At 44.0% G+C, this 22,584-nt stretch overlaps 1 protein-coding gene across 1 annotated transcript in view; it reads left to right on the top strand.

Annotated features, from left to right (window-relative positions):
• The first annotated feature begins 875 nt into the window (after positions 1-875).
• Positions 876-22,584, top strand: part of GOLGA1 (golgin A1) — a 31,141-nt gene continuing 9,432 nt past the window's right edge. Inside the window, exons 1-17 of the mRNA XM_044992891.1 lie at positions 876-1,004; positions 2,726-3,045; positions 5,292-5,382; positions 7,081-7,155; positions 7,630-7,727; positions 8,452-8,484; positions 10,274-10,402; positions 12,754-12,923; positions 13,367-13,478; positions 13,624-13,719; positions 15,302-15,427; positions 16,450-16,545; positions 17,814-17,909; positions 18,061-18,156; positions 18,497-18,649; positions 18,953-19,048; positions 19,880-19,969. Of these exons, the coding sequence (XP_044848826.1) occupies positions 2,911-3,045; positions 5,292-5,382; positions 7,081-7,155; positions 7,630-7,727; positions 8,452-8,484; positions 10,274-10,402; positions 12,754-12,923; positions 13,367-13,478; positions 13,624-13,719; positions 15,302-15,427; positions 16,450-16,545; positions 17,814-17,909; positions 18,061-18,156; positions 18,497-18,649; positions 18,953-19,048; positions 19,880-19,969 (1,692 nt within the window). The 5' untranslated portion in view covers positions 876-1,004; positions 2,726-2,910. The remainder of the gene's footprint in view (positions 1,005-2,725; positions 3,046-5,291; positions 5,383-7,080; positions 7,156-7,629; positions 7,728-8,451; positions 8,485-10,273; positions 10,403-12,753; positions 12,924-13,366; positions 13,479-13,623; positions 13,720-15,301; positions 15,428-16,449; positions 16,546-17,813; positions 17,910-18,060; positions 18,157-18,496; positions 18,650-18,952; positions 19,049-19,879; positions 19,970-22,584) is intronic.

The raw sequence follows: 22,584 nt of genomic DNA on the forward strand, positions 1-22,584 counted from the left end.
CCGCTGTCCAGCAACTACCCGTGAAACTCCCTAGTCAGTTACGTGCCCCCCTCCTCCAGCGGGCCCCAAGGCGGGGCACAGGCTCCTTGCCCGCACTCGGGCTGCAGGTACGCGGTGACCGCGGGGCAGCGCTATGGCGCGGGAGCGCCCAGGAGTCAGAACAGGAGCGCAGCGTGCACCGGATTTCAGCCGGCAGCAGGGGCAGGCGGCCTCGCACGGAACAAACGTCAGAAATAGTTGCCGAGTCCCGGCCGGCCTGACACCCCCCCCCGGCCGGCTTCCGGCCAGCTTCCCCCCCGCCCGGCCGGCTCCCTACTGCCCCCCCCACCAGCCTCAGCCCCCTACCGCCCCCGCCCCCCGGCCGGCTCCCTACTGCCCCCCCCCCACCAGCCCCAGCCCCCTACCGCCCCCGCCCCCCGGCCGGCTCCCTACCGCCCCCGGCCGGCTCCCTACCGCCCTCGGCTCCCGGCTAGCTCCCCCCCCCCCCCCGGCTCCCTACCGCCCCCCCGGCCAGCTTCCCCCCACCAGCCCCAGCCCCCTACCGCCCCCGGCTCCCGGCCAGCCCCCTACCGCCCCCGGCCGGCTCCCTACCGCCCCCGGCTCCCGGCCGGCTCCCTACTGCCGCCCCAGCCCCCTACCAGCTCCCGCCGGCCAGTGACGAGGGAGCCCGGTCCATGAGGGTCGCCCCCGGCCCCGCCCCTGACTGCGCGGCGCGGCTGACGCAACCCGACGGCCCGCGGGCTTAACGGCTACTGAGCCGGGAACGAGGCTGCGGGGAGGGCTCTAGCCCGGACGGCGAGAAACTGCCCGCGCGCCTTCCGCTGTGCGCGTGCGCCTGGTGCCAGACGCCCTCTGCTCTCGTCACTTCCGGCTGCCGAGTTATGTTTCCGGGTTGGGGGCTTGACAGCTGGTTCCCGGTGTCGGGAGCGTCACCTTCGGCTCCGGAAGCAGCTGCCGCCGGTGGGAGGCGATGGGGGATGGGCAGAGGGGCCGGGGGCCGCGCGGTGAGTGAGACGCTGAGACACCCCGTGGGGGAGGGGCTGGGCGCGGATATGCCCCGGGTCCGAGGCGCCGCCCTGCGGCTCCGGCCTGCTCTGAGCGGGGCGGCCCGGCCCGGCCCGGGGAGGAGGCGCCCGGGCTGGTCCCGCTGCGGCGCCGCTGGCAGGAGCTGGGAGGGGAACGCGGCCAAGTCGCGGCCGCCGTGTCCACGGGCTGCGTTGCTGGGGAGCGATAGTCGGGGGGCGCCCGGCGCGGGGGACCGGGCGAGCCTGGAGCACCCGGAAAAGGTCTCCGAGTTTCAGGTTTTCAGCGGGAGGGTTCTGCGGTGCGTGGCCTGTGAGGGAGCCGGTGGCTCTGCTGTGCTGTGCTCGCCTTCCGCCCTCTCCCAGGAGAGCGTGCGGGGCGCAGCCGGGATGGGCCCCGTGCAGGCGGTGCAACTTCAGACACGAGCCCAAAGCTCGGTCCAGTTCCCTTTGGCGTTGTCTGCAGGGGGGACGTTCTGGAGTAACTGCCCCTGTGCGGCCTCTGTGTGCGGGACTAAGGGATGTTAACGCTGGTTCTTTGGAAGTGGGGTAATTAATACCAAATACTCAGGAGCGTTCTGAGTAACTAACTGTATTCGTGTCACTCCTCGGGATGCTCCTTTCACAGTGGGCTCACACTGCTGTTTTCAACGCTCAAAGGGGTTGTAAGAGCATAGAGGAGGGACATCCAGGTGAGTTGAGAACAAAGATTTGTTTGAGGTTGCACATCAACCTGGTAAATCAGTGGATTGTTGACAAGGATTTGGTGGGTGGTGGAGTGTGATAAATGTTCAGTATTTCTAGGAGCAGCATGTTAACCCTTGAATGATGACAGTAGATGCAGCTCCGTCTATGACTTTCCGTAGAACACAAGACAAACAGATGAGTTAGCAGAAGAATATGTGAGGAAGTTGATATTGCAGGAGACAATAAAGATGAATTGTTGACTATATTGTCAAATTTCTGTAGAATTGCTTAAAAATTAGGTGATGAAATGAGGGAAGATTTATTTCCCAACTGAGCCACCAAAATTGAGAGTTTAGAAGAACTCGGTAATAATTCCCTGCAAAAGTCAAAGGGAATGTTAAGAACTCAAAACAGCAAAAGGGGGAAGCAAGAGAGAAATTTACTCTGAGATGTGTCTATCATTGTCATGTCAGTGTGCTCCTACTAGGCTCCTTGATTAGTGTAGTTAATAACTGCAAATAAATTTTTATTTCTGTTTGCTCTAGAGAGCCAAAGTAGTTCTGAGAAAACATTGAGAAATTACCAGTGTGAATGACCCAGAAAGAACCCAGCTTTATACTCATGTCACATGTTTTGTTCATGAGGACAATCGAAGCAAAATGAGGAAATGCAATCTGGAGAATTGACAGAAAATTCCACTAACCAAACGTCTTGCCTCTTATCCACAGCTTTGCTAAGGAAAACTGTGTACAAAGTAAATGAAATATGCAGATATCTTTCTGGGAAGAAATCTGCATAACTTGTCACCAGTGACAATTCCAAATCCACTTTTGACAATTAACAATAATGAATTTGAGTGTTTCCACTCAATTCAGTAGGTAATTTGTTTTTTTAAAAATGTTAATTGTGCAGTCTAACAGATATGAACTTGATAATAAAAATGTCTTTTAATGCTGTATTGGTTTCAGTCTATTGTCTGGTTTGGTGTTGAAACTTGATCTCTCTTTAATTCACAGGCACTGTTAGGCTATGAGCCCTTTGAAGAAAGTGGAACAGGAGTAAAACTGGCTGAGTTAAAATTAAATCTTGACTTTTGGAACCTTTAAATAGAGCATCAAACTTATTAACTGTGTAATTTGGGGACAGTCGTGTCTCAAAATACCTGGCTCTTTTGGTGCTATAGAACGGCAGCTGCAGTAAAATGTTTGCAAAACTGAAGAAGAAGATAGCAGAGGAAGCAGCAATTGCTCCTCGGCCAGGAGGGGCTGCCAGAATTCCCAGATCAGTCAGCAAAGAGTCAATCACGTCTGTGGGAGCAGATTCTGGAGATGATTTTGTAAGTATCATATTTTGCATTTTACTACAGCATTTCTAATGCACAAGGTTACAAAAAGCCATGCAAGAATCTTGACTGACTGAAAAACCAAATGCATGGCAGCGTGAGATGTGTGATGTGCAAATGTATCTCTAATCAGAATAGTTTTTGGAAATTGAAGTAAACATAGGTGTTAGTGGATGAGAATAAATATTAAACATAATTATTTTGTCATGTTAAGAATATAAATTACATAATCTTCAGTGAAGAACATGGTAAATGAAGGTATAAAATATCAAACAATGTTACAGCAAAACTCAAGATACTGTAAGTAAATGTAATGCTGAGGATTGCTTTCTTGCAATCTTCAGCATTACAAGTCTTAGATTGTAGTGTTTTGATTCTATGTTAACCTCTTAGGTTCCTGGTGCAGTTACTGGTCAGGCATATTGTTTACATAGGATGCTTATGTTGTTTCTGTAGCACTGGAAAAACTTGTAGGTTGTTATTGGAATGTCTAGATAAACTATTTTTCATATTAAACATATTAAACTATAGTATATGTAGATTTATATATTAATAATTTTAGGTGTGCATAAATTAAATAAAACCTGCTAGTGCTTTGACTGAAAGTCATGCCTTCTGATGGCTCTTATATCACCCAAATCCTAGATTAGATTATACAGCAGCATCACTTTCGGAGCCTGCAGTTACTGTATGCTGTGTTGCTGTAGAACAGCAGATTCCCGTGTCTTCATTCCATCATCTGTAAAATAGATTTTTCCAAGAAGGGGTTGCTGTAAAATATTATTTCTGAATCTCAAACATAGATATTGGTTGCTGAGCTAGACAGGAAATCTTGATCTCAAATAGTAAATGGGAAAATACTGTGGTTACTACACTCAGTTTTTCACTCCCCCACTCAGCTAATTTTCACATAGCAATTGATATAATATTGAGAAACATTGTGGCTATTGCATTGTTGGTGTAGAGAACAGAAAAGTACAGTGGAGGGAGACATTAAAATATATGTGAGAGAAGGTGGGTGAAGTAATGTCTCTTATTGGACCAACTTCTGGTGGCGAGGGAGACGAGCTTTCTAGCCACACACAGCTCCTCTTCTGGTCTTGGGCAGGTCTACACTTAAAACACTGCATCGGCACAGCTGCCCCAGCGCTTCAGTGACAACGCTCCTGTGCCGATGGGAGAGATTCTCCTGTCGGTGTAGTTAATCTACCTCCCTGATAGGCTGTAGATATATCAACGGGAGAAGCTCGCCCATCGACATTGTGCTGTCTACACAGGGGGTTAGGTCAGTATAACTATGTCACTCAAGGGTGTAGCTTTTTCACACCTTTGATGTAGTTATACCGATATAGGTCTGCATTGTAGATCTGGCTCCTGGGAAAGATACTTGGAGCATCACAGCTAAATGCAAGGTGGAACAGATTGTTTAGCATAAGTAGTTAGCATATATTCTAAGGGACCGTTCGAGGCAGAGTGAACCATTAACATCTCTGCAGTCATAGGACAAAAAGAGGGGGTTAGTGGGTTACAAATTGTTGTAATACGCCATAAATAAAAGATATTACCTCAACCATCTTGTGTCTCTAATATTGTGGGAATGACACGGCTACAACTACATTGCATACAATAAAATATGGGTAACAGTTCAGGATTTGTTGTTCATCTTTCAAGAATTCTGTGCTTTAGCAGTATGTACTTAATTGCTTTTAATTTTGTTTCCATAATGAGCGAAAAATAAGAGTACTGTAGAGAATAAAAACTAATTAAATTATTATTGTCAGAAATTAACATTGTATCAGTGTTGGCAAACTGTTTTTCCCAGACGAAAGGCTTACAGTTTCCCTTTTCCTGCTACTTACCTATTCATCCTCTCCCCTGCTTGGAATCCTTCCAACCTGTGTGGCTTAATTTCTCTTTCCAGTCATCTATTACATGGTCAGTCCAGTAATTTGAGCTACTTGTTTTCAGCAACTATTGGTCTTAGAAAATATTGTATTTTGTGTCACAGGCCCATGTTGCAGAGCTGACATTTATACCCTCTTTTTCTCCCAAGGACCATATGCACTGACTTAGCCAGCAGAATATGCAAATCTGTTCTCCTTGCCATGAGAAATAGGAAACCATTCATTATTTCTAGCCCTTATAATGTTCGCCGTCATTAAAATTTGAGTGTGGCAGGATTGTTCTTTCTGAAGTTCAGAAACCACATAGTTACCCCTCTCTCTCTCTAACCTGCCAAGGCCTCTGATGGAAGCAGCTCCAGAGAAGATCTCTCATCCCAGCTACTTAGAAGAAATGAACAAATACGAAAACTGGAGGCCAAACTGTCTGGTATGTTTTCTGGGGATGTAAATGTTAACTTACAACCTTTCAATGCTGGGAAATATTTTCCTTCACACTTCTTGTTTTATTTACAAAAGGAATTTTTTTTGCTGCCTAGCTAACTTTCTATTTAACCCATTTATAATAAGCCGGTTGGTCAGCATCTGCGAGATGTACAATACAGTCAATACAAAATCCATACAGAGTGTTCAAATAAAGATTTATGACTTCCTGTCTTCCTGCTGTTCTCTTGGCACATCTGTGTGATCTTCCCAAATGTTCAGTATAATTTTCTCTGTCCCCATGTTCCAACCAGAACACTTCTTTTTGGATGTGAACAGGGCTTGGGCTTGGAGCTGGAGCGCGGAGCAGCTCTGGAGCAGTGGAGCTGCAGATTTTTGCCTGGAGCTGGAGCACAACTCCAAAGCCCTGGATGTGAACCCTCCAGGCCCCCGTTTGGATGCTACTGCAATAGTAAATAAGAAATCAAAGACCCTAGTTAGGGTCAGGGCTCCATGGTGTTCAGAACTGCACAGTACTTAAGATGACATGGTCTCTGACCTGAAAGAGCTAATGGTCTAAAAAGACCTGCCTCCCAAAAAAGGGGTAAGGGTGGGGGCCTGGTTCTTGGTGCATCTTAAACTGGACAGAAATGGCCCTTGGAGACTGTCCCTGTAATGGGGACCTCTCTGGCTGGCATACAGCCGGCAAAGGGGCCCTGTGCTGACTCTGCTCCTGGTCCTGGGTGTAGGGAGTAGATTGGGGCATGGCTAGAGTGCACCATGTCCTCTGCTGTCTTCTGCTTCCCGGGGCTCCTAGGACAGTCACGGGAAACAAATCCTAACTTAGAACAACCTTGAGGCTGCTCCAACTTGAGCTGGGAACTTGAACAAGTCCATATTGAACTTGAATATGGGAAGTGCAAAGGAGGCTTATGGCGCAACTAGAATTGTGAAGTGCTCACCTATTCCTAAGAGAGAATCCCTAAATATTGTTAGGGGCATTTGAGGTCTCAATGCTTAGCTGCCATAGAGACAGGAGTCTTACAAATACCTGAAACTTTGACCAGACTCCAAGCTCTGTAAACAAATCCTCCTGTGGGCTTCTAAATACACTTGTTCAAGGTACCTTCTTCCTTTAATCTGGCCTGTCAGTCTTATAGGCTCAAAAAATGGCAGAGTTACACATTCACTGCCTCTTCTGCATATTAAGACCTGGATTTTAAAGGTAAGAGTGTGGTTTTGTTGGCTAAGCAGGGGAGCTAGCCAAAATGCACTATCTCTGAAATAGTGCACAGCTATTGTAAGGTGTAATATGGAACAAGAAAATCAACTGCTTTTGGATTTCTCCAACCCTCCTTCACTTTCTCATTGGGGCGATTCTTCACAAGCAGAAGTCAAACCAAATCATCGTGCTTGTCACCATGTTCTGCTGTAGCCAATGTTCCCTTTTTTGTGCAAATTTAGTGCCTTTTCCTTGTTGTTAGTGTAATTAGGCCCTTCTGTTTGTACCGACCATTTACTCCATGGATGGTGTGTGGCAGAATTATTTGCTTGTGGTGTTCATTGTTAAGGGCAGCCTAGTTTTCCTTAACAGGAATGATTTTCTAGTTAAGAAAATCATTGTCACTTTCCACTCATATTTTTTTAAATTTCTTTCCCTAATGTCTGTCCATTCCTCGTCTGTACTTCTCCCTCCTCACCCAAGATTATGCTGAACAGGTCCGAAACTTGCAGAAGATAAAAGAGAAGCTTGAAATTGCATTAGAAAAGCATCAGGATTGTACGTACTTTTATTTTTTCCTTTTCTTTTTTTGTTTTTAATTTAAAACTGTTCTGCCTTGAATGCAGACAGAGTGTAAAAAGCTGCATAGTTAGAAATGTTTCTCCACATTGAGTACATATTGATTGTAAAAATAGCACACAACTTTCTGCTTGATTTACAGTGAACAAAGCAGCTGTGGTTTGTTTGCTGTTAGTCTGACAGTTGCCAGCAATCACTTTTGCTTAACTTATGACTGGCATTTTAAAAAAATCTACAGCAGTATTGCAGTCCAGATGGGGGCTTTGCTCATATCTTTGTTTGTGGTAGCACTCATATAGTGCTAGGCATTGTGTGAACATAAAGGGAGGCCTGGCCATCTTGACAGTGGTAGTTCTAAATTTTAGTGTGACCTACAATACAGTATTTACAGAAGTAAATACACAGTGTTGGTATTTGCATACCCTGACTTTTTAACTAATGATTCTCTGACAGCTTCCATGAAGAAATTTCAGGAGCAGAACGAGGCTTACCAGGCCAACAGAGCAAAGATGGCTGAAGGAATGGCTTTGGCATTGGAAAAAAAGGACCAGGTAATACACACAAGGTTGACACAATGAAACAGTTGACTGATAGTGGGAGGCTTCTGAGTACAATGATCTTGGCATAGTCAACATATTGTAGTACTAGAGAATCACTGCTGAGATGCAGCATTTGTTTGCCTTGATTTATTCTTATCTGGGTGGAGGGAAAGGAAGAGGGATAAGGTGCAAGGGTCAGTGTTGCTGACAGCTCATTGTGAGACAACGTGCATAGCAGGCTCTTTTTACTTTAAAAGAGCTCATGAAAGTCTCTAATGTGAACTCAAATTCACATTTGCTGTCTAGGTACAACTCTGTTGTCACCTAATTAAAATGTCTGTAGATCAGTCGTTCTCAACCCGTGGGCTGCTTGCAGCCCAATCAGCACACAGCTGCAGCCTATGTGACATTCTCAGGGCCATACAGGTAGCATACATACTGTGTGAACGTGGCCCACATGACAGAGAGAGAGCTGCATATGAAGCCCAAAATGGTAAATACATTGAGAACCACTGCTGTAGATGATGCACTTTTGTTTGCACAGGGCAGATATGCTGTGGTGTCATAAATGAACCTGTCAGAGGCTTTACTGGTATATTAAAATCCTTTCTGGTTACGTTTACTCTTCCCATTTGATAACAATTATCCTAATTTAATACCTTCAGTCACATTTATTGGTGCTTAGATTTTTATTTGCCCTCTTTTTTTTTCTGTCCTCCTCTCCTCCCCTTTGCAGGAATGGAGGGAAAAGTTGGTTCATCTTGAAAAGGCAAGTCTCCTTTGATATCTCTCTGCTAAATGTAGGCCTGTGCACATACTGGGACTTGGCAAAGAAAAGTTTATACAGAAAATGTAATTATCCAGAGTATCTGATTCCTTGTTCTCTGGCTGAGACCTGATATTCATGTTTCATTTTCCACTTCATCACCCCAGAAGTTAAACTGGAACTAGTTTTGGAAAAGGAAATAACAAATCACAGACTTCAGACGCAAGCAAGAGATGAGAGATTGACACGCCAGCCAGCATAGATGTAAAAGCTCAGCCTTTACCCAGATTGCTCGTGTCTCGTTAGTGGAGTGTTGAGATAGCACTTACATTTCTTGCTTTATGCTTTCAAGTATTAGTAAATGAATCCCTTGCAATACTGCTGAGGTATTATCATCCCTATTTTACAGAGGGGGCAGCTGAGGATAGAGAGATGTGAGTGCTTAAGGTCTTGCAGCTATTCCTTTCAGAGCCGGTGTGAGAGCTCTGGGGTCTGATCCTGAGGTTGGGAGTCAGGTACTACAAAATCACACTGCATGCCAGGAAATGATTTAATCTCTTAACCCTCTGTGGTTTGAGGGAGAACAGAGTGGTCCTGGGGTGAGGACGATCTTTATGTGCAAGCTGATGATACACTTAAAAAAGGAAGATCCTTATATTTTCAGACTATAAACTGGTTGGGACAGTGACCATGTCTTCATGCCTGTCTGCGAAACATTTAGCGCCCTGTTGGCACTGTATAAACAAAACCCTCACTAGTATAGACTATGTAGTGGCTCTTGCAAGCACTTCCTCTTCCTTTGTTGTCTGCCGTTGATGCTCATTTCCTGCCATGAATATTATATGCATTTGCTATGGCAACTGCTGAACAGAGTGCTGCATGATGCGCTTTAGTACCACTCCCCTTATTTTTCTCTGTAGCATTGACTTGGTGAGATTTGTTAAGAGCCTTTCTAGCCTTGTCACCAAAGTAGCTGGTGAGCACTGTAATAACTATAGATCAGAGCTTTATTAGCATAAGGGAATTTACATCTGGCTGGAGAAAAATCCTATTGGCTAACAGCCACAGATGCCTGCAAATGAAATAAGTGTAATGGCAATACCTGTTTGCCTGTTTAGGTCACCTGCCCCACTGGGGATTTGACATGAAGCACTTCGCTACCAGAGAGTATCTTGGTTATAAAAAGAGCAGTTTTTGCCAAAAGAGCTGTAGCTATGAGTGCAGCCATGGCTGTATTGTAAAGTTATTGTCCAAAAACAGGCATATGTTGATTTCAATCTTGTGGTGTTAGCATCATAGCAGAAATTAGTTCCACTTCAGTAATTTTTTTATAAAGGATTTCATTCTTGCTGTAGTTGTTCCAGCTGTCCAGCTAAGTCTCTGCTCCAGGCATCTTTTACCATAGAAGCGTTAAACAGATGTTTAGATTTGCTGTCAAGTGTTTCAAGTATCAATTTTCTATCATGGCATGCTTGAATGGTGGGTGTAAAGAACTTCCTATGTAATTTCTTCTTAAATGAAAGTTATTTTTGTCTTGTTCACAGCACAGTCCTGAAAGTTTCCAAAGTTCAATAATGCAAGCTGTGTTGCTTACACATATATTTTCAGAATGCATGCGTCTCAGTAAGAAGTCTGTTATTTATATAGCACCATAAGAGTGCATGGTGATTTGCAGTTATAAACATAAAACAAGATTCTGTTCCCAAGAAACTTAATTTTAATACATTGCTGACCTGAAATTGACTGACAGACATTTTGGAATCCTTGTTTAATTTTGGTGGTTGTTTAACAGGAAAAAGAGATGCTTTCGGCTCAGTTACAAGAAATGAGGGAGCAGAGTGTGAATCTTTTCCAAAAGAGAGATGAAATTGATGAACTGGAGGGCTTTCAACAGCAGGAACTGGCCAAAGTCAAACACATGGTGAGATTATTTTGTAGTCTGTCTTCTGTTTAGTGCTCGAATATATATACTACTTGGTGGCTCGACATTAAGGCTTTGTCTGCACTACCCACCTTTTAGCGACACCGCTGTGCTGCTACAGCCATGCCACTGAAAGGTGCGCAGTGTAGCTGCTGTTTGTCAGCGGGAGAGAGCTCTCCCGCTGACCAAAAAAACACTTCCACCCCCAACGAGCAGCAGCAGCTTTGTCAGCAGGAGAGCACTCAACAAGGTTAGTCATGTGCTCAACAAGGTTAATCACGCAATCAGTTGCACTGTTAAACAATAACAGTATACCATTTATAGAAATATTTTTGGATCTTTTCTGCATTTTCAAATATATTGATTTCAATTACAACACAGAATCCAAAGTGCACAGTGCTCACTTTATTTTTGATTACAGATATTTGCACTGTTAAAAAAAAAAAGTAGTATTTTTCAATTCACCTCATACAAGTACTGTAGTGCAGTCTCTTTATCATGAAAGTGCAACTTACAAATGCAGATATTTTGTTTTGTTACATAACTGCACTCAAAAACAAAACAATGTAAGTCTTTAGAGCCTACAAGTCCACTCAGTCCTTCTTGTTCAGCCAGCTGCTCAGACAAACACTTTACAGGAAATACATTTACAGGCAATAATGCTGCCCGCTTCTTGTTTACAATGTCACCTGAAAGCGAGAACAGGCATTTGCATGGCACTGTTGTAGCCCACATTGCAAAATATTTACGTGCCAGATGCTCTAAAGATTCATATGCCTCTTCATGCATCGGCCACCATTCCAGAGGACATGCCTCCATGCTGATGACGCTTGTTTAAAAAAATAATGCATTAATTAAATTTGTGACTGAACTCCTTGGGGGAGACCTGTATGTCTCCTACTCTGTTTTACCTGCATTCTGCTATATATTTCATGTTATAGCTGTCTCGGATGATGACCCAGCACATGTTTGTTTTAAGAACACTTTCACTGCAAATTTGACAAAATGCAAAGAAAGTACCAATGTGAAATTTCTAAAGATAGCTACTGCACTCAACCTAAGGTTTAAGAATCTGAAGTGCCTTCCAAAATTTGAGAGGGACAAGGTGTGAAGCATGCTTTCAGAAGTCTTAAAAGAGCAACACTCTGATGCTGAAACTACAGAACCCAAACCGCCAAAAAAAGAAAATCAACCTTCTGCTGGTGGCATCTGACTCAGATAATGCAAATCAACATGTGTTGGTCCACACTGCTTTGCATCGTTATCAAGCAGAACTCATCATCAGTATGGACGCATGTCCTCTGGAATGGTGGATGAAGCATGAAGGGACATATGAATCTTTAGCGCATCTGGCATGTAAATATCTTGCAACACCAGCTACAACAGTGCCATGCGAATGCCTGTTCTCATTTTCAGGTGACATTATAAACAAGCAGCAGACAGCGTTATCTTCTGCAAATGTAAACAAACTTGTTTGTTTGAGCGATTGGCTGAACAAGAAGTAGGACTGATCGGACTTGTAGGCTCTAAAGACTTACATTGTTTTGTTTTTGAGTGCAGTTATGTAACAAAACAAAATATCTGCATTTGTAAGTTGCACTTTCATGATAGAGATAGCACTACCGTACTTGTATGAGGTGAATTGAAAAATACTATTTCTTATCATTTTTACAGTGCAAATATTTGTAATGAAAAATAATGTAAGTACTGTACATTTTGTATTCTGTTGTAAAAAAAAATCCAAAATATCTATTTCAATTACATTTTCAAATATATTTAATGAATTTCAATTGGTATTCTGTTTAACAGTGCAATTAAAAATGTGATTAATCAACAGCCCTATTAAATTTACAGCTAAACATTAATTTACTACAGCTTTGAAACTTTACTATGCAGAAGAAAAATGCTGCTTTTAACCACCTTAATTTAAATGAAACAAGCACAGAAAGGTGGGGTTTTTTTTACCTTGTCAAATCTTAAACTTTCCCTTTATTTTTTTAGTGTTTTACCTTTAACACAGTACAGTACTGTATCTGCTTTTTGGTTTTGGTCTCTGCTGCTGCCTGATTGCATGTTACCTCCTCCAAATGAGGATTGTGGTTGACTGGTCAGTTCGTAACTCTGAGGTTCTACTGTATATGTTAATTCACTGAAGATTGGAGTTTTTACAGTACGTGTCTGCATGCAGTATCATGTAAACTCCCAGTTGACACTGAATTTTCAGCCTTCGCTGTGTAAAATTTAATCTAATTTAGCTTATAACTTTGATAAAGGCAGCATGACCCCTCCTTCAGAAGCCTTTATTTATTGTATCAGTTCATCTTTGTCAAAGATAATGTTCTAATGTTCAGCTTTTGCAAAAGGAAGAGTCTCTAAGCAGAGCAGAACAGGAGCTAGAGGCATGCAGTCAGGAGCTAACCCGTGCTAAGAAAGAGCTGCAGGTCACAAGCAACTTGTCATCAGTTCTGAGCAGTGAAGTGGAAGGGTTGCGGCAGCAGCACTCGGAGCTGGAAGCACAGAGGTGTGTATGTGGTGGGGTAAAGGAGTCTGTCAGCAATATCTAGATATTCTGATTCATTTCCCACTTGGCTCTAGCTCCCCTTGAAGAGCCCACATGGGCAGTAGGCTCGATGCTTAGTTAGTACTTGCATACTAGCATGTGACAGGGAGTACACGATTTACTAAAATTACCCTTTTACAGTTAAATTGGAACGTTGGTTTGTTTGTATGCAACTCAGATCACTTAGCAGAGTTCTCTGTGCTCAGTCACTACCACTCTTCCACCTGGTTACGAGTGATGGAGTATGCAGTGACTAACTTGTAAGCTCCTGTGAATGATTAGTGCCAGGCCAAAATGGCTGTTTTTAAGATTAGAAGAAAATCATAGGTTTCTTAATCTATCCTCCTTCCCTTGGCAGATACGTTCTGCTGGCACATTGAGTTACTGTTTTTCTTTCTGCGAAGGGATGAACTAGTGGCAGCTGAGGCGAATGCAGAAAATAAGATCACTGCCCTGGAGCAGAGAGGACAAGAGCTACAAACCTTCATTCAGCATCTTTCAGCAGACTTGCAAAACGTAAGTTGAGATAATTGGTGTCTGATACCTTCCTTTCTGTCAGTTCATGCAACAGTTCAAACTGGACCTTCATTGAAATGTTTGTTTGCATTCGCCTCATAAAAACTGAGTCTGGAATCAAAAAACATTTTCTTATATGCGGTAGGCTCAAGTTGCTGCCTCCGGTTGTGAGAAGAGATTGGAAGCTTTACAGATGGAGCATGAATCTCTCAAACTGGAATATGAACAACACAAGCTAAAGGTGAAAGTGTGGGGACTTTTTGGTCTGACCCAGTATGGCTGTTCTTGTGTGTGTGATCTGAGGGTACTCAGAAGTTGGTTAGGTTTTAGTGTTCTCAAGCTCCTATACCTGAGATGATTGTTTGTATTTAATCAGTCTGAAAGGCATGAATGCAGTGCAACATGGCTTCTGAATTGTTTAAGTAGAGATTTTTATATTAACTTCCTCACATGAATTATGAAGCAGGTATGTGACCTGCTACTGGCAGGTAAAAACACCCAAAACTAGTAAATGTAATCTTGGAGCAAGACTTAATTTTTTGTAAGTACCTTTATAGCAAGTTTCAGCCCTATTTAGGACCATCACCAGGAGAGTTGTAAATGCCTGGAATGTGGGGTAAATGTGTGAGAATTGCCAGCCATGATACCCCAACTGGCAATCTTGTGAGTAAATTCAAGAAGCTTGGATAATGGAGCTTTGCTATCTGTGGACAATGTTAGCAAATTGGGGAAGCACTGAGGGAAGGGAATCGTATAATGAAATTAAGTATCAGAGGGGTAGCCATGTTAGTCTGGATCTGTAAAAGCAGCAAAGAATCCTGTGGCACCTTATAGACTAACAGACGTTAGTCTCAGAGAAGTCTCTGGCAATAGTCATACTAAATCCAAAGTATTAGTACTAAAGACATCCAGAAGTCATCACAAGAAAATCTAGCTTCTGTTGGGCAGACAACTCAGTAAGTTAATTATGGGTCCATACTGCATAATTTTTCCAGATGGGAAGTAATAAAATTGCAGACCTCTACTGGAAAGGCTGAATGGACTGAGCAAATAATATGGATTGGTAGAATTGCAATAGTTAAAATGACCTTTCTCTTCCAGATTACATTTTTATTTCAAACACTTCCTGTAGAAATCCCAACTCAAGATATTAAAATACAGTCTCTATTTTATGCTTTATTGGAGACAGTAAGTTTTATATAGGCCTAATAAATTAATTAAAATACAAATTATGTAGGCCAGTATTGAATGAATGGGTGGATTCAGTGAAGCTTCAGAAATGCAGCCACAACCCTGAAAAAGGGAAGAATCTAACTATCTACCTAGCTTCAGTTAAATTTGTATCTATTTAATGTTGTATGGATCTGTCTGCACTGCAAAAAAAAAAAAAGGGGGGGGGCGGGGGGACCCATGGCAGCAAGTCTTGGAGTCTGGGTTAACTCACTTGGGCTCATGTTATGGGGCTAAAATTCCAGTGTAGATGTTTACGCTCAGGCTTGAGCGTAGGTTCTGAGACCTACCCCCTTGCTGGGTTTTAGAGCCAAAGTCTCAATGTCTACACTGTTATTTGTAGCCCTGTAGCACGAGCCCCATGTGCTTAAGCTGGTTGACCCAGACTCTGAAACTCACGGCGGTGGGTCTTCCCTTCTTTCCCCGCCCCGCTCCCATCATAGACATACCCTAAGATAACGTAGAATGGCTTTCATTAAAGAGAGTTTCTTTTTGATGTGTTTTTGAGGGCGTGGGTGGGTTCCCCCCCAAGTGAAACCACTATGTACTAAGAGCTTGGCTATAAAGATGACACTGGCTTTTTGTTCCAACAGATGACTGTTGAAGTTGATGAGAAAAATAAACTCATTGAACATCTGCAGGAAAAAGTGTCTTCCCTAGAAAAGAGACTAGAAGGGAATTTTTCAGGGGATGAACATGTGTGGGAGCTACTCAAGGAGGTAACATTTTTAGATGGCTTTAAATCCCTTGAGAACTGTCTGGCTATTACTGTACCTGTCATGCAATGGAACAAATATCTAATATCCTGCATATGCCTCTGTTCCTGCAGTGTGTATTTGCACTCTGCTCCTGCTGGATGGAATCTTAGACCTGCTCAAGTGTGTTCACGATCATGTCTTTAGTGAGGGTAGCACACAGAGGTTGCAAGCCTTAATACTAGTAACCAAAGAGTTAACACTAATGTATACTCCTCCTCTTCTGTGCTCTGGTTGCTAAAAGGGCTTGCAAAGCACATGGGCACTCTTAAGCAAAGTCCAAACCATTCATTGTATCCACTGAGCTAAGGCCCAAGCACTGATGAGAAATAGCTGTAAGTTGAGAGCTCAGAGGGGAACTGCGCACGGCCAATATCTCCCGTTACTTCCTGACCCTGTTCCGCAGCACTGATATACCATATTGTTTCTGAACAAAGGCAGGTTTCCCCAGCCTAGGACAGGGACACCTGCTTTTCCCTGGGAGCCCTTACCTGCAGTGCCCAGCACCCTAGCCTGGTGCAGCTAGTAAATGAACCTGGCTTAAATAAATCCAAGTCCAATTTGAAAGCCACTTGTAGAGGCAGCACAATGTCCTCTTAGAGAGTAAATGCTACAGCTAGTAAATATTTTACCCTTTGCATGTGTGTTCTGTAACGTCCCAGCAGAGTGGCTCTAAAGGGCAGTAGAGGAGCTATTTCTGTTGCAGCATTGTAGTTTCTCTGACTCCCTGAAGTTGGTCACAGATGCTGATTACATCCTCAGCTTGGACTTCAGTCAAGCATCTCCACATCTCCCACTTTCAGTACAAATGCTGTGCAGTAGTGGTCAATAGCTTCACTCAGTGTCAGCCCCTAGGTGCAAAGTTGTGTTACAAGTCCTAGTAACTACTGTTTGGATTCTGGCCATCATGCCTTCACCATAAAAGCAGTTTTTAGAGATTAAACTTCTGAGTCCCCCTGTATTATCTGTGATGTGTTAATCTTCAGAAAACTGCTCTGGAGCAGAAACTGGATGACACCAGACAGCAGCTATTGACAGCTAGAACCAATCATGCTGAGACTGTGAACCTACTGGAAACCCAGGTATTTCCTCCTCCTTCACCAATGCACTCAGTGGGGTTGGCACTTTTGACCATCTGGATGGATTAGGTGTGTTTTAGCATCCAAAGAATTTTATTTAAAACCCAATACAAATTGCCAGCCTTTCAGTCTTTTTTTCAGAAGATTTGACACTGACTATAACATTGAGCTTTGAAAGGAAACCTTAGCTCACCAAACCCACTTTAGCGGTGTGTATGTTTTACCTAGAGATTTTGTGTGGCATATATAGGCCTGATTTCATATTAACCCTTCTGTCACAGGGTGACACTGGCTTTTTAGAGGGAAGAGGCCAGTACACCTGTGACTGGCCAGTTGAACACAACCTCTTCCTCCTCCTCCTCCTTCTTCCCCGCTCCCCCCAGTTTTGCTTAAAAGATGGCACCTGGCCCTAGACCCTTCTGGGTCCCTGAAGGAAGATGGGAAGGGGCCTGTGAGAGCCTCCTTCCCACAGAGGAGAGAGCAGCCTGAAGGAAAGAGCTGCAGGAAACCAGAAGGAGTGCAGTAACAGTGAGCTGCAGGTGATGAGTTCTGAGGAAAACAGTTGAAGGACTGGCTGGAGCTGGGGAACCGTGCCAAAGTTCAGAAAGGCTGGTACAGTGGCCCCTAGGAAGAGGGCAAGAACCAGAGTGGTCAGCGTGAGCCTGGCCCAGAAGCAAGGGGCTAACTCTGGAGGGAGACCCCACGGAGCAGGGGTAGGACTCACAGACAAGGAATCCTGGGGAGTGTAACGCTGCAGTGAGCACTGTGGTGGGCTGTGGAAAGTGCCCAGGAAAAAGGGATTGGTCCTGGAGGGAGGTTCCCCTGAGCTGGGGTAGGACTCGCAAGTGAGGGGCTGACTCTGGGCTCCAGGAAGAGACTCGTGGAAGAAAAGCCCGTCTTGAAACTCTTGGTGACTGGAGCCCTGGAATGGGGATAACAGAGTTCTGACAGAGTGGTTAATGGGTGGGTGACCTGGCAACCAGTGACCTTTCACTGGGATTGAAGAGCTCTTTTATTGTAACCAAGTTTCACTTTTGGGGTTGGGAGGAACTGTTTTTACTACAAGGTACCTGTGGACTTGCATTTTATATGAATAAAAGAGTTTGGATTTGTCATTGAGACAACATTCCTTTGCAGGGCTGAATAAAGGACAGACGGAGGCGGGTGGACTTGTCATGCCACAGCCAGCCGCTGGAGGGCGCTTGAGGCAGGGGCCATGGTATGACCTATTCCCTTATCTAATTTATTTACATTTCGATTCCTATTTCTAGGTCACTAAACTGAACAGCAAAGTAACTGAAGCACAGGGATTGCTCTGTGAGAGAGAAGAATTTCTGAAGAATTTTAAAGAAAGCAGCATGTGCCAGGTAGGCCCTTCCCTGAAAGGTGTAGCCTAAGGGTTTCTGTGTTTAGCCTCCTCTGCTAGTTCCTTCCATACCCCATCTTACTATTCTGTGTGCTGCTCTCCAGTAATATCAATCTTTATGGACAAGGGAGTAACTTACTCTCCTGTTTTAGCTGAAAGAACTCGAACAAGCACTACAGCTCGCTAATGGGGCACTAGAGAGGAGCAAAGAAGAAATTGGTGAGAGGGATCTACAGATCCAAAAGCTGGTGAGAATCCTCTAATCACTCGGGCTACTCATGCTAAAGCAATCTCCACCATTTTCAGTGACAACCAGTTTTGTTTCATTATTGATAAGGCTGCAGTTGTCAGAATTCTTCCTGCTAATACTGCAACAATGGCTCTGAGATGAGTAAATGTATTTGTATGTGAGGGTAGGCGCCAGATGGCCGCAGAAATAAAGCATAGCATTGCCATTCTTAGGCAATAAGGATGGGGATAAGCAGTATGAAGTTATGCCTGACTCTGGCTGCAAGCTCCATGTACTCTGCCCTCCAGTAACCATAGGGTTAATATAGTGTTAACTTACATTAATGTTTTTTCCTGAAGCAAACAGATCTAGAGGTTGAGAGCAGCAAATTACAACAGCATATCTCACCTGTAAAGCATCAGTGTGCAGAACGGATTAGCAGGCTGGAGGCTCAAATAGCTGCTCTTGAAACAGCTCGAGAGTTTGATAAAACAGCTTCCCAACATAAGATAGTAAGTATAGAAACTGTACTGTAGAGGGATATTGAATCCCCAGATGCTGCCTCTGGCATCACCTGTAACCCTTCTGTGTATTGTCTGAAAATACTAAATTTGTATGTAACTGCATGTTCAAAGCTGTTCATACTGTGGTGGTTTGAAGTTGAGGGTGAAGATCTTTCTCCAAGCAACAATGTTCAGAGGCACTGAATATGCATAAATCAACATCTCTTTGGGGGTGGGGGTGTGTGGATGTTTACTTATATTGTAAATGTTAAAACACTGGTTCTTGGCACACAAGATATTTCCATTTTACAGAGCCAGTTGGAACAGGAAAATGAAGATTTTAATGAAATCAGACAAGAATATGAAAGTTCTTTAAAGAAACAAGAGTCTGAACTGGAAAGACTAAAGGTATGGGCGTAACTGTGTGTTGATGACTATGCTTAAGTAAAGAACTAAGTTTGATAAACAGCAAATGGCAAACTGTACCCTTTTGTCCATACTTAAAGCCCATTAGGTTCAGATCATGGTTAATTACTGCCATATACCTTCCTCTTTGGAATTAAAATACCTACACAGAATACAAACCATTCAAGATTCATTACAAATGGCTGGTACTTTCTTGACACAAAATACTTAGATCTTACTAAATACTGCCAAAAACAGTACATTCCAGTACTTAAAGGGATACTGTCAAGTAAGAATAGCTTTGAAATCCTCTGGGAAGAAAAGTATCAATAAAAGCATAGACTATCATTAGCAATACATCATTTCATTCCTTTAACAGCTACTGCTGTCTAAATTAGAGGACTACTAAATAAAACACTGTTCAGTTGTTTAAAGCCTAAACCTTCTCTCCTTTAAGATTATAATCTCAATATTCTAAATATCAGCTCTCGTGTGTGTGATGTAGAATTTAAGAATTGGCCACTGGAGGGAGTCATTTCCTTGTTAGGCTATGGCTACACTTAGCACTTCAAAGCGCTGCCGCGGTAGCGCTTTGAAGCGCTAAGTGTAGTCTAAGCGCCAGCGCTGGGAGAGAGCTCTCCCAGCGCTGTCCGTACTCCACCTCCCTGTGGGGAATAACGTACAGCGCTGGGAGCTAATAACCTATAAATTCCATTTGTTAATGGATGTGGATCTTAGAGTTGAGAAACCACTGGCTTTTAGTCTTGTTCCTGTGAAAGCTTCATACTGAATTTTCTCCTCTTAAGTAATTATTGAATTATCACTGGTTTGCAGAAGGAATTAAGCAGCAGAGAAACAGTCAGTGTTGAAATTGCCAAAGCACTGGAAGAAACTCGGAAACAAAGGGAGGAATTACAGCAGCAGGTACGTTTATAGCTTGAACCCTTGGATTGCCCTAATCCATACAGAGCAGGCTGGAAACCGATTTTGTAATTATCCCAGTAACCAGGGGCCCAAATCAGGATTAGGCCCCAAACATCCAGGAAGAGTCTCTGCCCCAAAAAGTTTCCAGTCTAAGGCCTTCCTGTTAATGCTTGCACAGGTATGTAACTTTACCCATGTGAGATGTTCCACTGAAGTCAATAGAACTGTGCATGTGCCCAAAGTTAGGTATTTGCCTAAGTGTTCGTTTGCAGGATCAGAGATTAAGTCAGGATGCAGCAGGTGGATGTAATAAACAATTGAAGAGGAGAGGGAGAGTGAGGTGCCACTGATAGGAACACATGGCTTACAGGCTAGCTGAGAGGCCAGTGCTAAGGTTCTCCATCATTTTGACAATTTTCCATAAGCATCACACTACACTTCTTGCATTCTTTTTTCTACTGGATCGCAGCCTTGTTTGTGCTGTTAGAAGGTGGTCCCAAATTAACCCCAGAAATGTTTGCTGTGTGCTGACAACTTGGCATTCAAGGACTCACTGCCAAATCCAAGTTATTTTGTCTAGAAGAGTGTTACTGGACAATGTCAGCCAATGCTTGTTTGTTGCTGGGAATGGTGTGTGTTGTCAGCCAAGCAATAGTGCAGGTCTCACTGAATCCAGCCTTCAGTACCGCCTCTTTAGGGTTTTTTGCTCTTGGGGGGTGAGTTGCAGATCTGACTCTTGGGGAATCAGTTTAGATGGTCTCCAGGGTCACATAGGATGCCTAGGTTCTGGGTAGAAGTGATGCTTTCTGTGGCTTTTTACATGCCTATGTCCTGGAATGCAAACAGACAGGATTTGGAATGGGTTTGTGTTGACGTATGGGATTATTAACCAAGTGTGCATACACAGAATATTACATTACATTTTCCTTTCCTGGATGGTGAGTATCTGCAGCTGAAATAGAGATTGAATAACAGCAGCGTATATTGCACATCCATAGCTGTTCTCTCCAAACCAAGTCTTTTTTGTTGGCTGTAATCCAAAGTGAGCCCTGTTCTGTCATCTGAAAAAGTGATGGTCAGAAGGCTTCAGCAGTCTTAATGTGACTTCGATCAATTTTGGCCATTAGTTGTATTATTTTGCTAGGCATTGTAGTAATTAGCTGTGTAAACTAATCTGTACTCCCAGACCTCTAACCCGCATTCTGTGTGGCCTGGAACTAGTGTATGTGTCTTAAAATCTTATCTGGGGGCAAAGAGGCACTAGCAGCTATAGCCAACAGCAAGCTCCTCCACTTATCCCAAGATACATCTCAAGCAGCCACTGAACTTACCTCTCTTAGTGCTGAGAAGCCAGCCCAGTAACCTGACCCTTGTTCTAGGAAATCACTGTAAACTCACAGTGGTGCTGATCAGTATTCATCATCCTGCTTCCTAGGTCCACCCACTGCAGAGCATTTTAAGCTGCAGTCCTGTATGGTTTTAAATAGCTAATTATTTCATAGCTGCCATCTGCTGGCCATGACAGAAGTTGCAATTCCAGTGTAGAGTTCACCCAAAGCAGTGTCTCTTTTTTTTTTTTTCATTGAAGTTCTTGTCCTGCTTTCAAACCCTACCTCTCGTAGGGTATGGCTACACTTGCGAGTTGCAGCGCTGGTGGAGGCTTTCCAGCGCTGCAATTAGTAAGTGGCCACACCTGCAGGGCACTTCCAGCGCTGCAACTCCCTGGCTGCAGCGCTAGCCGTACACCTCACTCAGCATGGGGAATAAGGATTGCAGCGCTGGTGCTGCAGCGCTGGTCATCAAGTGTGGCCACACACCAGCGCTGTTATTGGCCTCCAGGGTATAAGGGTGTATCCCAGAATGCTTTTAACTAAATTACTCCCTTTGTTTTGTTATGCAGCCTCTCTTTGTTTTGTTGTGAACCTCCGGAGTTGCTACCGGAGCTGCTCTATCGGAGCTGCTTATCAGCTCCTGTTTGCTGTGATCAATCTGTGAACAATCAAATGAGATCCTCCTCCCTGCGTGATTCACAGGGGTTGAGTGTTTGCGTTTTGCTTGACCAGCAGCCAGAAAAGGAGTCATTCACAGGGGTTGAGTGTTTGCTTTGCTTGAGAGAAATGGGGGAGGAGACAGAGGGGGGAAAGAGAGTATGTTGGATGCAGGCTGTTTGCAGTTAACAGTAAGGGGGTGGGAAAATTTTCTGATTTTGCACAGTGTCGGTTCCAAAAATCCACTCTCCCCCCCCCCCTCCCCCGGTCCCTGTCACACTGCCCCACACCCCCCTCTTTTGAAAAGCACGTTGCTGCCACTTGAATGCTGGGATAGCTGCCCATAATTCATCACTCCCAACAGCGCTGCAAATGCTGCAAATGTGGCCACACTGCAGCGCTGGTAGCTGTGAGTGTGGCCACACACCAGCGCTGGCCCTGCACAGCTGGACGACCAGCGCTGCAACTACCAGCGCTGCAGATTTGTAAGTGTAGCCATACCCTAATGAGGGACCAGCATTGACTGAGGTGGTGATACTCTGTAACCCTTTGGCTAAGCCACAAAGATTTTAGCATATGTGGGTTCTACATATTAACTGTTCCTGTTTACCTTCTTTTGTCCATCTT

The sequence above is a fragment of the Mauremys mutica genome, chromosome 18 (assembly GCF_020497125.1).
Source record: "Mauremys mutica isolate MM-2020 ecotype Southern chromosome 18, ASM2049712v1, whole genome shotgun sequence".
Classification (NCBI taxonomy): Eukaryota; Metazoa; Chordata; order Testudines; family Geoemydidae; genus Mauremys; species Mauremys mutica.